We start from the raw sequence: 18,267 nt of genomic DNA, 5'->3' as shown, positions 1-18,267 counted from the left end.
CTCCTCTGTCTTTCACTGTCTTCCAGAGTTTGGTCAAACTCATGTCCATTGAGTCAGTGATGCTATCTAACCATCTTATCCTCTGCTGCAGCCTTCTCCTTTGGCCTTCGATCTTTCCCAGCATCAGGGTCTTTTCCAATGAGTCAGCTCTTTTCATCAGGTGGTCAAAGTATTGGAGCTTAAGCATCAGTCCTTCCAGTGAATATTCAGAGTTGATTTCCTTTAGGCTCGACTGGTTTGATCTCCTTGCTGTCCAAGGGACTCTCAAGAGTCTACTCCAACTTATATATGTGAGTGTCATTGTCAAGTAGAAGCCAGTCTGTTGGGTCAAAGTGTATGTACATTTAAAATCTTAATATAAACAGCCGAAAGAATTATGTCAGTTTGCTTGTTAGTGTTAAAGATTTGAGCTTATTCTTTCAAGTTTAGGGCAAACATTCTTGCCTTTTCTTATTTAATCACTGGATATCCTTGACCTCTCTGCAAGCAAATCTAAATATGTGCTACTTAATTAAAATCTTCTTGGAAAATCTCAAGTTAGTAAAATCATCTAATTTTAACTATTTTCTGCTTCCTGTCTTAGGCAGATTTAATGGGCAAAAATGTAGTTGTATGTTTCTGCAGATGGCAAATTTCAGGATTGGTCCTTTGAGGTATCAGGAAATCTAAAGTTAATTTTATAAATATATGCATCTCTTATTTTAAGGATTATGCAAACATATTTTTTAAATATCATGTCTCTTTTGAAATTAAAAAAAAAAAAGAAAACCCTTCACTTCCACCCCCTTCCCTTTTTGATTTTCAACTGCTTGAAAAATTGCAGATTGCCCAGAAGGATCAAGTCCTCTAAGACTTTTATGCTGATATGCCCAGGAAATGTGTCTGCCCCACACCCCAATTTTAATTACTTAAGCCACTTGAACAGTTTGTGACTGTCAGCCCAGACAAGTGATTTCACAATTATATTTCAGATATAAAGATTTCCTCCAATGAGGCAGAAACTGTTCTTGGCACACACATTTGAAAAGGAGCGATGGGGTGGTTCCCGGCCAGGCAACGATGTCCTGAGAGGCGGGTTGCAGGGAGGAAAGGCCATCAATATCGCGTTGATAAATATTTTTAATTCTCGGGGAACACAGAAAGCCAGTATTGGAGCACAGCCGCGTCTCTGCCCGCCCTCTGCGTGGTCCTCAGCCCGGAGCATCCCTGGATGCCCAGCTCTTTTGTGTTTCCTGCGTCCTCCCCTGGCGTGTCTGCGTCGCGCGGAGGAGGGTGGGGGCGGCGTGCCGGAGATCCCCTCCCGGAGGAGGGAGGCATCGGTACCTGCTTGTTATGCGACTATTGACTCGCCTCACTGGGAGGACTCCAGTGGCAAAGTGACCCTCCCCTCCGCCTGTCCCCTCCCTCCCTGGCTCCCGCCCTCAGTCTCCCCGCAGCAGGAACCTAACGCAGCCGCCCTGCGCTCCACCTCCTCCTCCTCTCCTTCCTCGGGCTCCCGGATTCCTGAAGTTATTAGGCGAAATAAGGGGACCACATGGAAGTTGTGACAGCTCCCAGCGGCGCGCCCCTCTCTCCTGAGCCATCACCTCGCCTTAGGGATTACCCGCTGACACGCTGAATGAAGGAGGTCCCCCTGCCAGCCAGCCTGCCGGGATGGGCCACTGCTGCTGCAAGCCTTATAACTGCCTTCAGTGCCTGGACAAGACGGTACTTTGCCTCCTGCATCCCCCCCACCTCCTTCCAAAGGGCCAGCCGCCTCTGTCTCTGTCCCCCAGCATGGCATGTGTGTGTGCACTTGTCTTGTGGGTGGAACAGGATATACTGCCCTGGCTGGCAGTATACTTCCCCGTGCTGAGTCGTGAGCCGTGTTACTCTGCAGTGTCTTACATAATTGTCTTTCTGCAGCCTCCGATGTAACTGTTGCATTCTCCTGAAATGTTGAGGGCTCTGCTCCAACATCTTGAAATACAAACTGCCAAGAAATCCTTGGAATATTCTGACTGCCTTTTAATGTACCTGCAAGAGCTGAGACATTCCAGGTGGGGGGGGGGAATTTAGACGAGCTAGACATGTTTCTCTTGGCCAACCGCTAACTTGGAAAGTTTGCCACTCTCTGTGACAAACAGCGTCCATCCTTGTAATTTCTGTGCTTAAGGTCAGAGATGCAAGCCTCCTCCCCCCACCCCCGTCTAGTTCTGCTCTCTGTACGTGTTTGCATCACGTAGGGATGCAGAACACAGAGGTGAAGACTTAAGGAGCCAGAGAGTCTGAGGGTGTGTTCCAGTTTTCACTAGAAGGGAAATTCACAGCCAGGGAACGGAGACCAGAGTGTGAGCACGCACTGGATGACAGTTCCAACACAAAGCCTTTCTTTGCTTTTGACATTTGACTGTGAGCTTGCAGAGGGATTAGGAGATGCTTTTAATTTCACGACTAGAAATGTGCTGGCAAGCACTCTTGCCTCTGTGATATGTTTTATTATCACACATGTTTGGATTTCTCAAAGATGCATGAAATGGAATTTAGCAAGAGGATGAAATTGCCTCCTTTCTACTTGTGGGCATCAGTTATATAGCTTGTGGTCTACTATGTGATCAGATGAAGAGAAATAAGTGGCTTAATATAAAACTCATTAGAAGGAGGTCACTTGGGAAAAATTGGTTACCAGTTCTGTGGGTGAACTCTGACCCAAAGTAGAGTTATACACCACCTAGGAAAATTAAACTGATACATTAAAAGTCATCTGTTCCTTCTTTTCCAGTAGAAGTGACTATCTCAATGGGATTGGTTTTTGCCACCATGACTGAATTAAAATATTTATGTACACATTTATGTGCTTTAGACAAGTAGAAATATGCAGCATTTGTACTCAGTTTTCTGCACTTCAGTCCAACAATGAAGTGATTAGGCCCTTTTTTCAAGAGAAATGATCACCAAATGGTTTTGAAGAAAGCCTTGTAACAGTAATAATTATAAAAGAGATCTGCTACATGTACAGCAGTATTATAATATTTGTATTTCTAAGCTCTGATATAAAAGTTTTAGAAATAAAAGCTGGTTAAAAGTCTTTTTCGAGAAAATATATTTTAAAGTGAATCTGTCCTCCTTTTTTGTTTCACATCAAGTCCTTGAAAAATATTATCCCTGTGTCAGTCTTTAAATTGGAGAGTTTAAGAAAGATAATTAAATGCTGTTTCTTCTCTTTAGCAGTGTGATGTTTAAGTGACTTTCAAATGTTTTAGCTTTGAAACTTCATACTTAAGGCAAGTTATTCTTTCTTAATGAAAACTTAAAAACTTGCACAGCATTTTCAACTTTCTCATTAAGCTTACAGTGACATTTCTTGATGTATCTTTGCTATATTTTAGAATGATATGCCCATTGCAGGTTTTATAGATGTTATGTCCATAGGTGCTCATCGCAGGGATTAGGGCTTTCCATTCTTAATTAAAAATTTTGTTTTATTTAATTAACCACCTTTCAGCATAACTTCATAAACTATATGCCAGAATTGTTAGTTTATTCAGTAGTTACCTGTTGGGCCAGGCATGATACTTCTAGGACTGTTATGGAATTCCAGTCCAATCTCAAACTCTGGAAATTAGTTTATTCTGTAAATTCCACCATAAAATCCTTTAGTCTGTTCATCAGCTCTAACAATCCCAGGATCAGCATGAAAGAGACCTGATGGTTGTTGAGTTGTTTCTGATTCCTTCAGCCCATCTTGTTGTTGTTGTTTAGTCGCTAAGCCATGTCTGACTCTTTTGTGACCCTGTGGACTGTAGCCCGCCAGACTCCTTTGTCCATGGGATTTCCCAGGCAAGAATGATAGAGTGAGTTGTCATTTCCTTCTCCCGGGGGTCTTCCTGACCCAGGGATCGAACCTGTGTTTCCTGCATTGGCAGGCGGATTCTTTGCCCCTAAGTCACGAGGGAAGCCCTTAGTCCATCTTGCTGCTAAGTCGCTTCAGTCCGGTCCGACTCTGTGTGACCCCAGAGATAGCAGCCCACCAGGCTCCGCCGTCCCTGGGATTCTCCAGGCAAGAACACTGGAGTGGGTTGCCATTTCCTTCTCCAATGCATGAAAGTGAAAAGTGAAAGTGAAGTCGCTCAGTCGTGTCCGACTCGTAGCGACCCCATGGACTGTAGCCAACCAAGTCTCTGTCCATGGGATTTTCCCAGCAAGAGTACTGGAGTGGGTTGCCATTGCCTTCTCCATAGTCCATCTTAATAAACCTTAAAAAAATAAAAGGAACATCCCCGCCACCCATACCCTGTATAAATACAAAATAGAAAACTTTATTTTGTGAAGCAAAAATGTCTGACAGTTTGATCCTAGGGTGGGTAAAGATGTTCTGAACATCTTTAAACAATTAAAGACACTTTTAGGTAATCAGTTTCAGAGGTGGGCTAAGAAATAATAGTCTTAAGATGATTCTTTAACATTAATTTATTGGGAGGAAGTATGGAATTTTGCCTAGAGTATAAAATGCATGAAAAGTTTGTTAAATGAACAAATGGTTTTTAAAGGTTGATCATGCCTAAGTATTTTAAGTTTAAAAACACAAGTAAAAGCATCAACAGTATTTCTTGCTGGTTTGCTCTGTGCCCAGTTATTGTGGGGACTAGCAAAGAATTCTTAAAAGGCACAGCCTGCCCTATGGAGTTTACCAGTTATTTGGTTGTATTTCCGCCTTTTCCAGAGAAACTGCAAGTAGAGCAGGCAGCAGTAACACATACAGGGCAATTAAACTAGTGGAGCAAGACTGAAGTATCATTAAGTGAAAGTTATCTGGTCCTCACCATTCCTGTTTCTGGAATCCAGTGAAAGGAGAAATCAGTGCTGGAATCAAAAGCAAGTTTCTTGGAAGAAGTGGATCATGACTTGCATGTTGAGGAAATGGGTAGAGTTTTGAGAAGGACGGTAACTCTAAGCAAAAGGAGCAAGAGTAAAGATGTTTTAGCACACTTGGGTGAAAGGTGAGAGTCGATATCAGTACACACGAGCTCATAGGGAGTGTGGGGAATGTTTACCAGGTTGAAACCCAGGCTGTTTTTTAACTTGACTTAAGAAGAGGTAGGGATCCATGTTGGGATTTGAGCAGGAAGCCAATCTGTAGAGACACTCATTCCACAGGTATCTGGAAGGGGAAGGTATGACCCGTGAAGCCCCCTGGGATGCCCAGATGGACCCCCAGGAGTCTGTCCACCAGTGGACTCAGTGTGGTCCAGGCTGAAGCCAGCAGCTCTGCACGTACAGACACCTCCCAGAGCTGGTCCTTCTTAGAAACACTGAGTTACTAAGGGAAATCAACTAGATGTACAACTAGAATGCCAGCCCATCTTTTAACAGTAAGAACTATAACTGACAAGCAAATGAATGATTACAAGCCTGATTAAACAGGTGATTTCTTTTTGGAGTCAAAGTCTAGCTTCATAAGAGGTAGTTGATGAGGATGGAGTCTGAGCCAAGGCATCCAGTGCCCTCAGGTCCCATTACCCCCCCAGCCTGAGATTACCCGGGAGGCTGTGTGATGTGTGACTGTCACTGGCCCTGGTGACCGCCTCTTCCAGGCTGCCACAGCTTAGCTTCTTCTACTACATATACCCCCACCCCCTCTTGCTGCTTCAGGTACAGTCCTGTCCCTTTAGGGCTTACTTCGCATATCTCTACCCTTTCTGTGTTGATTGTTATCTCAGAGGCTTATCTGACTTACATTTTCTCTAAATTCTTGGGAGGGGTGTGAGTTAGGGGAAGGCATCTAACTGCTTCTCCCAGCTAAGCTCAGGTGACAGGACAGTAATAAATTTGGGAAGGTCATTAAAAGAAGATAGAATCCAGAAAGGTCAAGAGACTTCTTCCTTGAGTCATAAATGGATGAAAAAATCATGGTTCTGGCTAATTTTCCTTTCCTCTGCTTGCTCTGGAATCCAGAAGTTTCCAGCCGTACTCCTCTGAGTTCACAGTTCTTCTTGGGCCCCCTGAGTCTCTGTCCTTCCTAACTGCTCCTTGGTAATCCACATGTGGGCTGACCCCCCCCCCCCTGCTAACTGCAGCCTCTTAGGTAAGCTAAATGTTTCCCAGCTACCAATGCCCCAGCATGCATGCGTGCTCAGTCATGCCCGACTCTTTTTGACCCCCATGGACTGTAGCCCACCAGGCTCCTCTGTCCATGGAATTTCCCAGGCAAGAATACTAGAGAGCAGTGCCATTTCCTCCTCCAGGGGATCTTCCTGACCCAGGGATCAAATTAGCATCTCCTGTGTCTCCTGCACTGAGCCACCTGGGAAGCCCAACACCCCAACATGCACAAGGGCAGACGCTGGAATGATGCATCTTGAAATTTCATCTGATTTCTTTTGAAACCAGATATGGCCTTGCTCATTTTCCACACGAGTAGACACTGACATGTATTTAAGAATATTAAACATGAATGATGCTTTCCCTTTGGCTGGTCTGTATTAAATTTCATTTCCAAGTAGAAAAGCAGACATAAAATACAGTGGCCTGTGCTAATTATATGTGAAAGAAATAGGACTTATTGATCAAGTCGAAGCATGGCATCAGTGCTCCCTTAAAGCCATAATAACTGAAATGAATAAAAGGTCAGTCCACTTCCCAAAGGAATTTTCCACAGTGCTATATTACGGATCTGGCCCATCTTCACAATATTAATATTGAAAATGAATGCTGTATTCATAAAAGGCAGTATGAAAGCAACACTGAAGACTTACGTGTTCTGTTGATGTCACCTGGTGGCTGGTTTGTTTTGAAATATAAAAGAAAATGTTTCCCTATTAAGACAAAATTCTATCATGTAGAATTAGACCCTCATGGATGAGAAGCAATATTGTTTTGGGGAAGAGTGAAAAAAAATTCCTTTAAGCTCTTTGTAATTACATGTGTAGGTGTATCACTTTGGGTTTCAAAAATTCACAATAAAAAGAATCTGGATGTTTCCTCAAATACCAGAATTCTATAGATTTTTAAATTTAACTCCTTGTTAAGGCTCTTGTGTTTAGCTTGGGAAAAAGGGGTCCAGCTCAAGTAATTGAATTTGCCTGATCTACACTGATTTCAGGGCAGGCTAAAAAGATAAGAAAGTTTTGTTGGGCATCTTTAAGCTTAATATATACACACACACACATACATACATACATACATACATACATACATACATACATGTATATGATGACATCACCGATTCAATGGACATGAGTTTGAGCAAACTCCAGGAGAGAGTGAAGGACCAGGAAGCCTGGCGTGCTGCAGTCCATGGGATTGCAAAGACTCAGACATGACTGAGCGACTGAACAACAACATATATATTTAAATGTACATGCATATGTCCTTTAAAAAAAATATTAGGGAGGAGGAAGCTGACAAAAACACTCAGAACTACAGTGAATTTTATGAAGTTTTCATCAGCAGGCTTATAGCTGATCAAGCATTCTTTCTGGGAAAGTCACAGACCAGGGGCAGACTTGGCAAGAAGGGCCCATCTGATGGGGTGACAGGGGTTCCCAGAAATAGCCCAAGTGTTGTTTGGTGTCACTGGCCCTCCTGACCTTTGCCCGGGCGCTCCCTTCCTAGCCCCCTGCTTACCCATCCTCTGGTCTCAGGAAGTCCCCAGGCTGGCCCTGCCTAGTTGAGTTTTATCATATTGTTTTGTAATTACTTGTTTGTTTACTGACTGTTTGGGAGATTCCTCAGCTTCTTGAAGGCAGAAATATCCTGCCTGGCTTGTCTGCCTGCCGACAGTGTATGTGTGTGCTTAGTCACGTCCAACTCTTTGCGACCCCGTGGACTGTAGCCCACCAGGCTCCTCTGTCCATGGAATTCTCCAGGCAAGAATACTGGAGTGAGTTGCTGTTTCCTCCTCCAGGGGATCTGCCTGACCCAGGGATCAAACCTAAGTCTCCTGCATCTCCTGCATTGACAGGAGGGTTCTTTACCACTGAGCCATCAGGAAAGCATGCTACATAGTAGGCACTCAGTGAATATGTGTCATGTTGGATACATTTCCTGTTTCTGGATCAGTTGGGGTGAAAACTCCTCAGATTCACTCAACCTTTTATGTGTCAATGATCATTCAAAACACATATATTCAATTTTAATAAAAACCAGGCTGTTCTGTTGGTTCCTAATGGGGGGAGGGGCTTAGGTGGCTGATGCCCAAGGGAGGGTCACATGGGTGATGCTAACTAACAAGAACAGGCGTTTTCACTTCCTATCATCCCCAGCTTCACATGGGCAGCACTAGCCGCCTGAACAGACAGCCCTGGTTGACCAGGCGTGTTAGGATAAAAGAGTGTGGCAGGCTTGCTTGGGGCTTGGCCGCACATTCAGTTGCTCAGAGTTCACAGAGTGATGAGCAGGTTGTATACTTTGCCAGGCTTCTGTAACCAGGACAGATCGAGGGCAGTGTTCCCCAAGAGTTTGCAGCGCCACGGCTAAGAAGAAACTGGGCTTCCCTGTAGCAGACTGGTAGGGTGAGAGGTGGCGAGGAGCCTGGGATGTTCATGGGGGGAGCCTCTGGGATTCCGTCTGTGGGTGCAGCGGGCCATGTTGGGGGCACAAGAGGACTCAGAGTGCCAAAGAGACATGCTGAATCACAGAGGCAGCTAAAAAGACACACTCCTGCCGTGGGGCCAAGATGAACATTCTGCAAGCGTCCCCTTTCCAGTTAAGTCCATCCTGGAGTAAATGGTCGTTTTAGAGGAACAGCCTTCTTGGACTTGGTGATTTCTGGACTGTATCATTAGGATAGCTTGGATGCCTAATACTGAGCTCTATTTTTAGCCCGTTGGAGTGAAAGCAGGGGCTCATGTGCTTGGCACCAGTGAGGAATTTTCCACTCAGTCCCCATGTAGGGAAGCACTGATCTAACACTGGTCCATCGAGGAGACCTTACTCGTATTTCAGCCGTCCTGCTGTGTCATCACCCTGGATCTGGCTTAGGGTGGAAGATGGGGAAAGGAGGATGGTGTGTGAGAGCCTTTCCAAGGGAACCTTCGGGGCGGCCTCACTCCTGATAACTCAGCAGAACTTCAGGCCCTGCTGGGCTCTGCTGAGCCACAAAGGGTGGAAGGGTGACTCTACGAGGCAGGGAGTGGAGAGTGGAAATTCCCTCTAGGTTCTCTTCCTGCCTGAGGAGCAGTGTCCCCGAAGTCCAAGCTGTTGACTCATTCCATCATGTCATTCTGGTTTGGCTCGAAGAAAACCAAGAGGAACTTAATTGATGCAGAGAATTCATAAATTAGAAGAGTTGATGTCATTTCGAAAACAGGCACTTAAGGAAGAAGGGCTGCAGCTAGACTGCTCCAGCCGGCCCCTTGGAGCAGAGCTGCGCCAGTGAGTTCAGCAGGGACACGGGGGGAGGTGGTCGGAAAGGGTCAGAGAAAGCTGATCAGGAAAAGCCAAACAGCTACCATATCAGGTGTTACAGCCCCACGTAGGCTGGAATGGAAACGAACTGAAGTGCAACCCACAAGTCCACACCAAGGACGGATACCACACCAAGGAGGGCAGGGGTGGGTGAGATGTGAATGTAGCCAGGGAATAGTTTCAGTGAAAGAGAGTCATTGGGACTGGCACTGCCTGTCCTCCAGTTAGATGTAGAAAGCTTGGTGGTAACTTGTGCTTGGACCCAAGCTGAGGATCAGTGTGATTTGGGTGTCAACATTGGGTCTTTGTAAGTGTGGGTCAGAGGGAGCATCTCCTTGTGTTAGTGTGTGATGAAGAGTGTAAACCTTGTCTTGAACCTCCTACTTCGCCACTTCCTGGCTCATTGTGCATGTTACTTGGCTAATTTCCTAACCATGGAGCCTCAATTTTGTCCTCCAGAATGGAAAATAAACCATGGAGCCGGTTGACAATATTTGGAGGAGTAAGTGAGCAAAAGGCTTACCCTGCGCTGTGCCTGGTGTCTAGGAAGTGTTTGGTCAGTTCAGTTCAGTCGCACAGTCATGTCCGACTCTTTGCAACCCCATGGACTGCAGCATGCCAGGCTTCCCTGTCCATCACCAACTCCCAGAGCTTGCTCAAACTCACGTCCATCAAGTCAGTGATGCCATCCAACCACCTCATCCTCTGTCGTCCCCTTTTCCTCCTGCCTTCAATCCTTCTCAGCATCAGGGTCTTTTCCAAGGAGTCAGTTGTTCGAATCAGGTGGCCAGAGTATTGGAGTTTTAGCTTTAGCATCAGTCCTCCCACTGAATGTTCAGGACTGATTTTCTTTAGGATTGACTGGTTTGATCTCCAGTGTTTGATCAAGGTCATTGTTAATATTGATGTAGTAATCAGCATGGGCTTCCCAGGTGGCTCAATGGTAAAGAATCCGCCTGCCAATGCAGAAGACGCAGGAGATGCAGGTTCCATCCCTGGATTGGGAGGATCCCTCTGGAGAAGGAAATGGCAACACACCCCAGTATTCTTGCCTAGGAGATCCCACGGACAGAGGAGCCTGGTGCGCTACAGTCCATGGGTTGCAAAGAATCATACACAAATGAGCAGACACACAATCAGCACACCTTACCCAAGTTTAGTTATTTCCCTTGACTTTTTAGCCATAAGGTTTGTTGCTTCTGTTTGGCAGCTGACACTTCCTTGATAAGCTGTTTGATGACTTTGAGACCATTGGTTTGGTCATCTATCTTTGCAGAAGGTTGGGGAGGAGGGCGGGATGGATCTTCATTGATCATCCTCCTCTTTGCTTCCCAGAATGGAGAGGGTGCAGGTCTCTCATCTCACTGGCTTCCCTCCTGTTTGCTGCATCTCTTTTCCTTTCCTGCCTCCTCCCTTTCTTCTCTTCCTTCTTCTCTTTCCCTCCCTCATTTGCATTTCTCCTCAAGCAGAGATGCGTGGGGCAGGCCTGACCGCACATGTCAGCTGTTCATCCAAGTGACTCAAGTCTGAGGATCTTCACCCACATCATCAGCACCATCCCCACCTGAGGCCTGTCCTCCCTGGACCTTCAAGCCCCTCCTTTCCCATGTGCCCGAGGCTTCTGTGGCTGGAAAGTGGGGTGTGATGGCTGGTGATGCGGGATACCCACACATGGGTATCATCCACCCAGGGCTGCTGCAGGAGCTGAGGGAAACCTTAGCTTTGGGTTAGCAGTCCGAGTTGGCTTATGGATTTTTTGTTAGGTTCCGGTTGTTCCCTTTGCAACCTCGACTAAGTCTTTGCAACTCTCAGCAGCTCAAGAGTGAATCGCGAGTGATGCTATTTCTGTTCTGATAAGGTTAGTATTTCAGTTCTTTGACTGTGCTTCAAATTGAGGATGTGAAGTGAAAGTCGCTCAGTCGTGTCCGACTCTTTGCGGCCCCATGGACTATAGAGTCCGTGGAATTCTTCTCCTGGCCAGAATACTGGAGTGGGTAGCTGTTCCCTTCTCCAGGGGATCTTCCCAAGCCAGGGGTAGAACCCAGGTCTCCTGCATTGCAGGTGGATTCTTTACCAGCTGAGCTTCCAGGGATATAAGTTCAAAATGTCTCTTTCCCAGGTGACACTAGTGATAGAGAACCTGCCTGCCGATGCAGGAGACGTAGAAGATTTGGGTTCGATCCCTCAGTTGGGAAGTTCTCCTGGAGAAGGAAATGGCAACCCACTCCAGTATTCTTGCCTAGAAAATCCTATGGACAGAGGAGCCTGGCAGGCTACAGTCCATGGGGTCACAAAGAGTTGGACACAACTGAAGTGATTTTGGAAATATTGGAGGAGCAGAAACAAGTTAGTTTTTTCTGTAGTTTGAAATTATTTCAGGGTAAATACTGAAGTTTATCCTCTCTGGAATATCAGGCTCTCTTAATTTGTAGTAAGAAGTCAGCTGGCTGTATTCTGCTGATGTTTGAACAAGGACCTGTCCCTGTGATCAGTCTGATTAGACGTTTTCCCTGTGTTTGTATTCTCTAGTCTTTGAAGTTAGAGTAGAATCACAACAGAGCCAGGAAGGTGCTTTAAAAAAAAAAAGAGAAGAGATAAATGCACATTCTGAACACATTTAGATATTCAGTATGGAAAAGCACCTCTTATCTGTAGGATGTCATCCAGTTGCAAATAAAATCAAAGGAAACGGCAGAGTTGTAATAACAAGTAACGCTTTGTATAGAGTGTATAAGTGCCAGGCATTGTTCTAACTGCTTCACCTATGTTAATTTATTTAACCATCAGGATAACCCTGTGCAGTGGGTGTGGCACTGGGAGGGTATGCACTCTCAGAGGTGGTCTCCTGCCTTCAAATTCAGGGAGGGCAAGGATGCTGCAGGCTGGGATGGGAGGCGGGAGCTTCATGAGTGAGGTGGGGTCCACTGTCCCCCAAAGGGTATATCATTGCTGCATTAGTCTCAAGAGAACCATGACTTAATCACTGTTAATGCTTGTGACTAAAATAGCTCTCAGCTTATGATGTAGAGTTTTATTTTGGCATGAAATTCTGGTATTGCTTAGCACATGCCCTTTGTATGACCTGAGACCCTGCCATGGGCCCAGAGTAGCTCACATGTCACCAGGGTCTAAATGCAGGAGACACAGGACACAATCGTGATGACTGTCTATTCTCGTTCAGCCCAGATTGTCTGGAGGTGCTGACATCAAAGTCAGAGGAGGTTATGAAAGCAAGAGTGTTCACGCGGCCTTGAAGATATCTGTGCTAGATGTTTGGTACCCGTTTTAGCCAAAATTCCCTCTTGGGAAATGTTTGCATTGGGTGTGCATTCTACAGAGTAAAAGAAACTTTCCTTTAAGGCCTGTATTTTTGGCATCTCTCACTGGAAGAGGATTTATAGAACACATCTTTCCTAGTTATTAATAACAAAATCATAACAAATGTAAGTCTTGATGCTGACTCATATCTTCAACTGCTTCTCTGTTTTATGTCCTAATAGGAATTTGATTTGAAAACAACTAAGCAGTCATTTAGTGACAAATGGCATTCTTTGCAGTAAATAATACTTCGAGTGGGAGTTTTCCTCTTCTTCTACCGAAGCACAGAGTGGAACAAAATACTTGGAAACCTCTAATTTCGGTGTTGGTCTTATGACAAAGAGAAATGTTTCGTATTGGGTTTTCTGTTCATTGTTCATTAGTAGCTGGCCGTGCAGGTATGGACGAAAGGGCAAGCTTAAGGAGACTTGGTAAAATAAACATCTGTCTGTCAGAGATGTATGGCATTGGCATTTTCATGGTCAAAAATCTCGTTAATAGTGACAATAATTAAAAATGTAAAATAATGTATAACAGTAGATTCACGTGTAGACATGCAGAGAATTACTGCAGGTTGATATCCACAGAGTAGAATATAGAGAAAAGCACAACCACAGGGTATTATTAATATTATATGACAAGCTTTGTGATTTGAATGTGATACAAATGAATGAGTCAGACTTGGCTTTGTAAGTTTTGTATATGCTTATCTAATGAGAAAATTATCTCCTTAAGGGCTCAACTTATAAATATTTGCTTAATGTGATTCATTAATTAAACACGTGACAGTCCTTATCCAGCCTCAAATGAGGGGAATCTCGGTGTCCGTTTTGTTTTTTCAGAATGAAAGTGCCCTTGTGAAAGAGAAAGAGCTGTCAATCGAGCTTGCAAACATCAGGGATGAAGTTGGTAAGTGGGGCCCTGGCATGAGGAATGGGAAGAGGGTGTCTTTTTCCTGGTATCTGTGAACATGTAACAAAAGCAGTTGTGTCTCAAGTAATAACCAGAGCAGACCTGCCTGGACAGATGGGAGCATCTTCCCCAGTGCAGTGGTGGGTTCTTGTAGTCTTGGGGGTGGGGCATTGATTTCTCTGCAGCATCTCTGTTGTCATAAAGGCAGCTTGCTAACAGTTCACAGTGGAACTAATCAGGCTTGACTCCACTTCTCACAGATGGCAGCGCATCTCTGCATCTGCCTTGTGTGGGGTGACAAGCACCCCCCGTGTGACCCCTCTGCCCTGGGGAAGCCACAGCTCCTAGAAGCAGCTCAGCTCTGGTGGGTAGCTGGAGCACTCCCGGTAAGATGCTCCCTGCCGTTGTTCACCCTGCCGTGAAACACTCTGTGATCTAGAACGTGAATCTGTATGGCTGTAACAATGCTAGGGTTCATCTCGAAACTCCTCCTCTTTGGCCGATAGGATGGTGTCATTCTGGCTGAACCACAGGAGACCTTGCCAGTGACGGGATGACCCCTAGACCCTGGGATATCGTCCATGATAGACTTTCACTCTTGGCCATAGGTCAGACCAGGGAGCTGCCACGTTCCAATTACTTGATCCCATTCCACTCTTGGGATCCTTTACTCCAGCAGAGGTGACGTGAACATGACCTAGTCCCCTCGGCCTGCTCTTCTCTTTATGAGGAGCGATTCTCCTCCATCCAGTGTGGTCCCGGGGATGGCCCACCTGTGCAGGTGTGGCCTCCTCCACCGGCAAGGCCCTTGAACAGGCCCATCCATCCTAGGTGGGTGGCACCTGTTTTTGGGTCAGCCATGAGGCATCGAGTGTGGAGGCCAGACTTCCCTGGGGAACACGGGCCCCCAGAACGCACGGCGGATGGGGTCATGATTTTCACACAGTTTCCCCCACCCTTTCTTTTTAGAAGTGAAAGTGTTAGCTGCTTCAGTTGTGTCTGACTCTTCGCAACCTCATGGACTGTAGCCCGCCAGGCTCCTCTGTCCATGGGCAGGCAAGAATCCTGGAGTGGGTTGCCAATTCCTTCTCCAGGAGATCTTCCCCACCCAGGGGTCGATCCCGGGTCTCCTGAATTGCAGGCATATTCTTTACCAGCTGAGCCATTATTTTTACCTTAAAATTTGTGTTTTGTTTCTTCACTATAAGTTTTCCACTTCCTCTGCCATCGAGACAGGGCGGCCGTGGCCTCTTCTCCCCTCCTGTGGGGAAGGCCTCACGTCATGGCCCCGCCCCAGCCTCACCTGTGCGGCGCCCACACCCAGCACCCCCGCCAGTGGGATGGACGCACAGGACCGGAAGTGGCAGTGTTGGTGAGGGACTCAGGTGAAGCCCCAGTCCGCACACGCGCGTCTCTCTCATGCAATGGTCGGGGGCTCTCGGGTGGTTCCTGGGCTGTGGAGGAAATGACCGAGGTCCTGGCAGAGTGAGCTGGCTCACGTCCATGTCCGCGGGTTCCCCTCCATCAAAAGGAAATTTGATTAAAGAAGAGAGTGATGACTTGGCAATCTGCAGGGTGACTCATAGCTCTGAGGTGCGTAGCACCTTGAGTCTGAAGACGGAGGACAAACTCTTGCACTGTGGGGTGAGTGCCTCCCTGGAGAAATGTCTGCTCCCCCTGGGCAGACGTTAGATCCGGGTGTCCGTCCTGACCCAGCGGGTGAAATGTACCAAACCCAGTGCCCTTACCCTCTGTGCTTTCCCGAAGCTTCTGAGTGCAGCAGGAACCCCTCAGGGATCACGTTGGGGCTTTGTATGGAAGTCTTCTTTGATTTCTGCATCAGTGCTAAGAGAAGAACCAGAATTCACCTGCCAAGTGAAAAAGCCATGGGGTGTGGGGAAAGGAAGGCCGTTCAGCCTAGCATTCAGCTCCAGAGGGCGCTTTAGCTGCAAGTCCCTGAGCCACACTGGAAGCGGCATTTGTGAGGGGGAAAGACAAGGGAGTGGGGGGACCAGCTGTTACCTGTAAAGTCACAAATTCTGGTGTCTTGACCTGTGCGGTGTTCCTTTGAAGGGAAAAGGGCACCTGGCTGTGTTCACCGACCTGGAAGCTCTCTCAATCCCGTTGTTCAAGAGTTTTTAGAACCCATCCTCCAGTGCCCCCGCTCCCTGGAGGTTGGTGAGGGGGCCCGGAAGCTCCAGCCCTCTGATGACCTGGTCTGTCCTGTGACCCACCCGTCCTGAGGCTCTCTAGGTGCCTCAGGAAGTCACCTCCGTAGTATAAACTCAGTCACGGAAGGACTCATTATAGATATGAGAGACACTCCTGTCACCTAGGAATTCAGAAGGGTTTTAGGAACTCCAGGGGACAAAGACCAGTATATTATTCTTCCTCGTCTAGCCAAGGCACCTGGCCAAGGTACTGCCCAGAGATAGAGAATCCCTCTTGCATTTAACAGTTTTCTGAGCACCTTTATGTAGCAGGCACAGTCATCACATTTTGAAGGAAGTCCAGGCCTTAATGACTATAGTCTGTCTAGTCTCTGCATTTGAGAGATCAGTAAACCCAGATTTGGTCAAAGATTTTATCTAAAGCTGGGATGTCTGTAAGAAGGACCAAGAAGAAGAGCTTAGTTCTCCTTAATCTCAGTCCATCCATTCATTAAACAGTTATTTATTAGGTGCTTAGTATGTGCCAGGCAGGCTATCCAGGTGCCTCAGTGGTAAAGAATCCACCTGCCAATGCAGGAGACACAGGTTTGATCCCTGGGTCTGGAAGATCCCCTGGAGAGGGAAATGGCAACCCACTCCAGTATTCTTGCTTGGGAAATCCCATGGGCAGAGGAGCCTGGCGGGTGACAGTCCATGGGGTCAGCACGAGTCAGACTGAAGTGACATAGCTTGCACTTGCGTTCTTCATCTGTACAGAAAACTTTAGAAATGTTAATGTGAAATGTAGTTTTAAAACCGAAAGCAGTGATTAATAAAGCAGTCATTCTGGCAGAGTTTCTCAGGTGTTGTACAGGAAGCTAAATGGTTAAATCTACATTTGGATTCAAGTTGGCTTATTGAAACAGAGCAACCTGAATGTTTTCTGTAACATGAAATGAAGACATATTAAAGAATTCCGAGAGCTTTGATACAAAGGTATGATAGTAATCTAAGTTTGTGATAGTAAGCACTGAATTGGTATTTATTATGTTCTTAAGTTACTAAATAGAATGAAATTTTCAGTTTACTCTTGTTTATAACAAGCAGCTTACATACACACACCCCACTGTAAGTGTATTTGTGAGATGATTTTACTTTCTAGGGTTTATACAGAAAATGTGTTTTCTAATTTATGATCATAATCCCTTGTATTTACCAGGTGCTTGTACTTACCAAGCTCTGTCATGTGATATGTTTTATTTATTCATTCATTCAGATTGCTCTGTGAAGTAGGTGCTGGTGTCTCTTATAGGAATTTGAAGCTCAGAAAGATTAAATGACTTCCAAAAGAACATACAGCTAGAATGTACAGAGTCGAGTCTCAAACCCAATTCTAGAATTCTTCTACTCACTGTATGTGATTTTACCACAGCATCTCCAGCACCACTACCACATTTGGTGATAATTTTTAATTTAATAGATTAAAAAATCAGGTGAACAAAATAAAATAGCTTTTTCTTCCAGTTCTACATGTTGTTGTTCAGTCACTAAGTTGTGTCTGATTCTTGGCAACCCCTTGGACTGCAGCACGTCAGGCTTCCTGTCGTTCACCAACTCCTGGAGCTTGCTCAAACTCCTGTCCATCATTGATGATGCCATCCAGCCATCTTATCCTCTGTTGCCCCCTTTTCCTCCTGCCCTCAATCTTTCCCAGCATCAAGGGCTTTTCCAATGAGTCAGCTCTTCCCATCAGGTGACTTCCACACAAAAGCATGAAAGATGCTAGTATGAATTCCAGACATAGGTTAGAATATAATTATGTTAATTCATCAGTAAGCTATAGCTGTTAGGATTGGGTTCAAGAACAAATGACAAACTCCCTAAAGAATGGGAGCTTACTCGAGGTAGATGTTTATTCCTCCCTTATATAAAAGTTGGAGGAGTTCCAGGTGGCTCAGTGGTGAAGAATCCACCTGCCAATCCATTGAATCTGCATGCAGGAGATGCTGGTTTGACCCCAGCATCGGGAAGATCCCGTGGAGAAGGGCATGGCAACCCACTCCAATATTCTTGCTGGAGCATCACCATGAACAGAAGAGCCTGGTAGACTATGTCCATGGGGTCACAGAGAGCTGGACGCGACTGAGCATGCATGCAAGCATCCAGGGGTAGGTGTGATTCTGTTCCACTAAGTCCACAGCGGGGGTGGGCAGGCTTCCTACAACTCAGCATTCTCCCGTTCCCAAGGCAGCGGTGCTTCCCCTAGTGGTCCAGGATAGCTGTGATCAGTACTAGGTGTCACCTGGTCATCGCATCTCCAGTCCAGTTAGTAGGATGGAAGAGGGAATGGACAAAGAAGCAGAGACAGTAGGTCAGCTCTTTCCTTGGGAAAAAGTTTCCAGGAATTTCTATTTCATTGCCCAGCTCTAAGTCACGGGGCAAACCTACTTATAAGAAGGACTTGGAGTTGTGCTCTTCTTTGGTGACTTTGCCTAGATAT

The 18,267-nt window shown here is 46.0% G+C and overlaps 1 protein-coding gene across 2 annotated transcripts in view; it reads left to right on the top strand.

Moving 5' to 3' along the window:
- MTUS2 (microtubule associated scaffold protein 2) overlaps window positions 1-18,267 on the top strand; it is a 369,436-nt gene that overhangs the window by 305,643 nt on the left and 45,526 nt on the right. Inside the window, exons 1-2 of one of the 2 annotated variants that reach the window (XM_081549338.1) lie at window positions 1,430-1,707; window positions 13,548-13,614. In XM_081549338.1, coding sequence (XP_081405464.1) covers window positions 1,654-1,707; window positions 13,548-13,614 — 121 coding nt within the window. In that variant the 5' untranslated portion in view covers window positions 1,430-1,653. Of the gene's footprint in view, window positions 1-1,429; window positions 1,708-13,547; window positions 13,615-18,267 lie in introns of those variants that run through there. The other variant, XM_081549337.1, reaches the window with a different exon arrangement.

The sequence above is a fragment of the Giraffa tippelskirchi genome, chromosome 12, assembly GCF_054371585.1.
Source record: "Giraffa tippelskirchi isolate mGirTip1 chromosome 12, T2T-mGirTip1v1.2.pri, whole genome shotgun sequence".
Taxonomy (NCBI): Eukaryota; Metazoa; Chordata; class Mammalia; order Artiodactyla; family Giraffidae; genus Giraffa; species Giraffa tippelskirchi.
The sequence above is the reverse complement of the archived record's forward strand: the minus strand, read 5'-3'. Positions and strand labels throughout refer to the sequence as shown.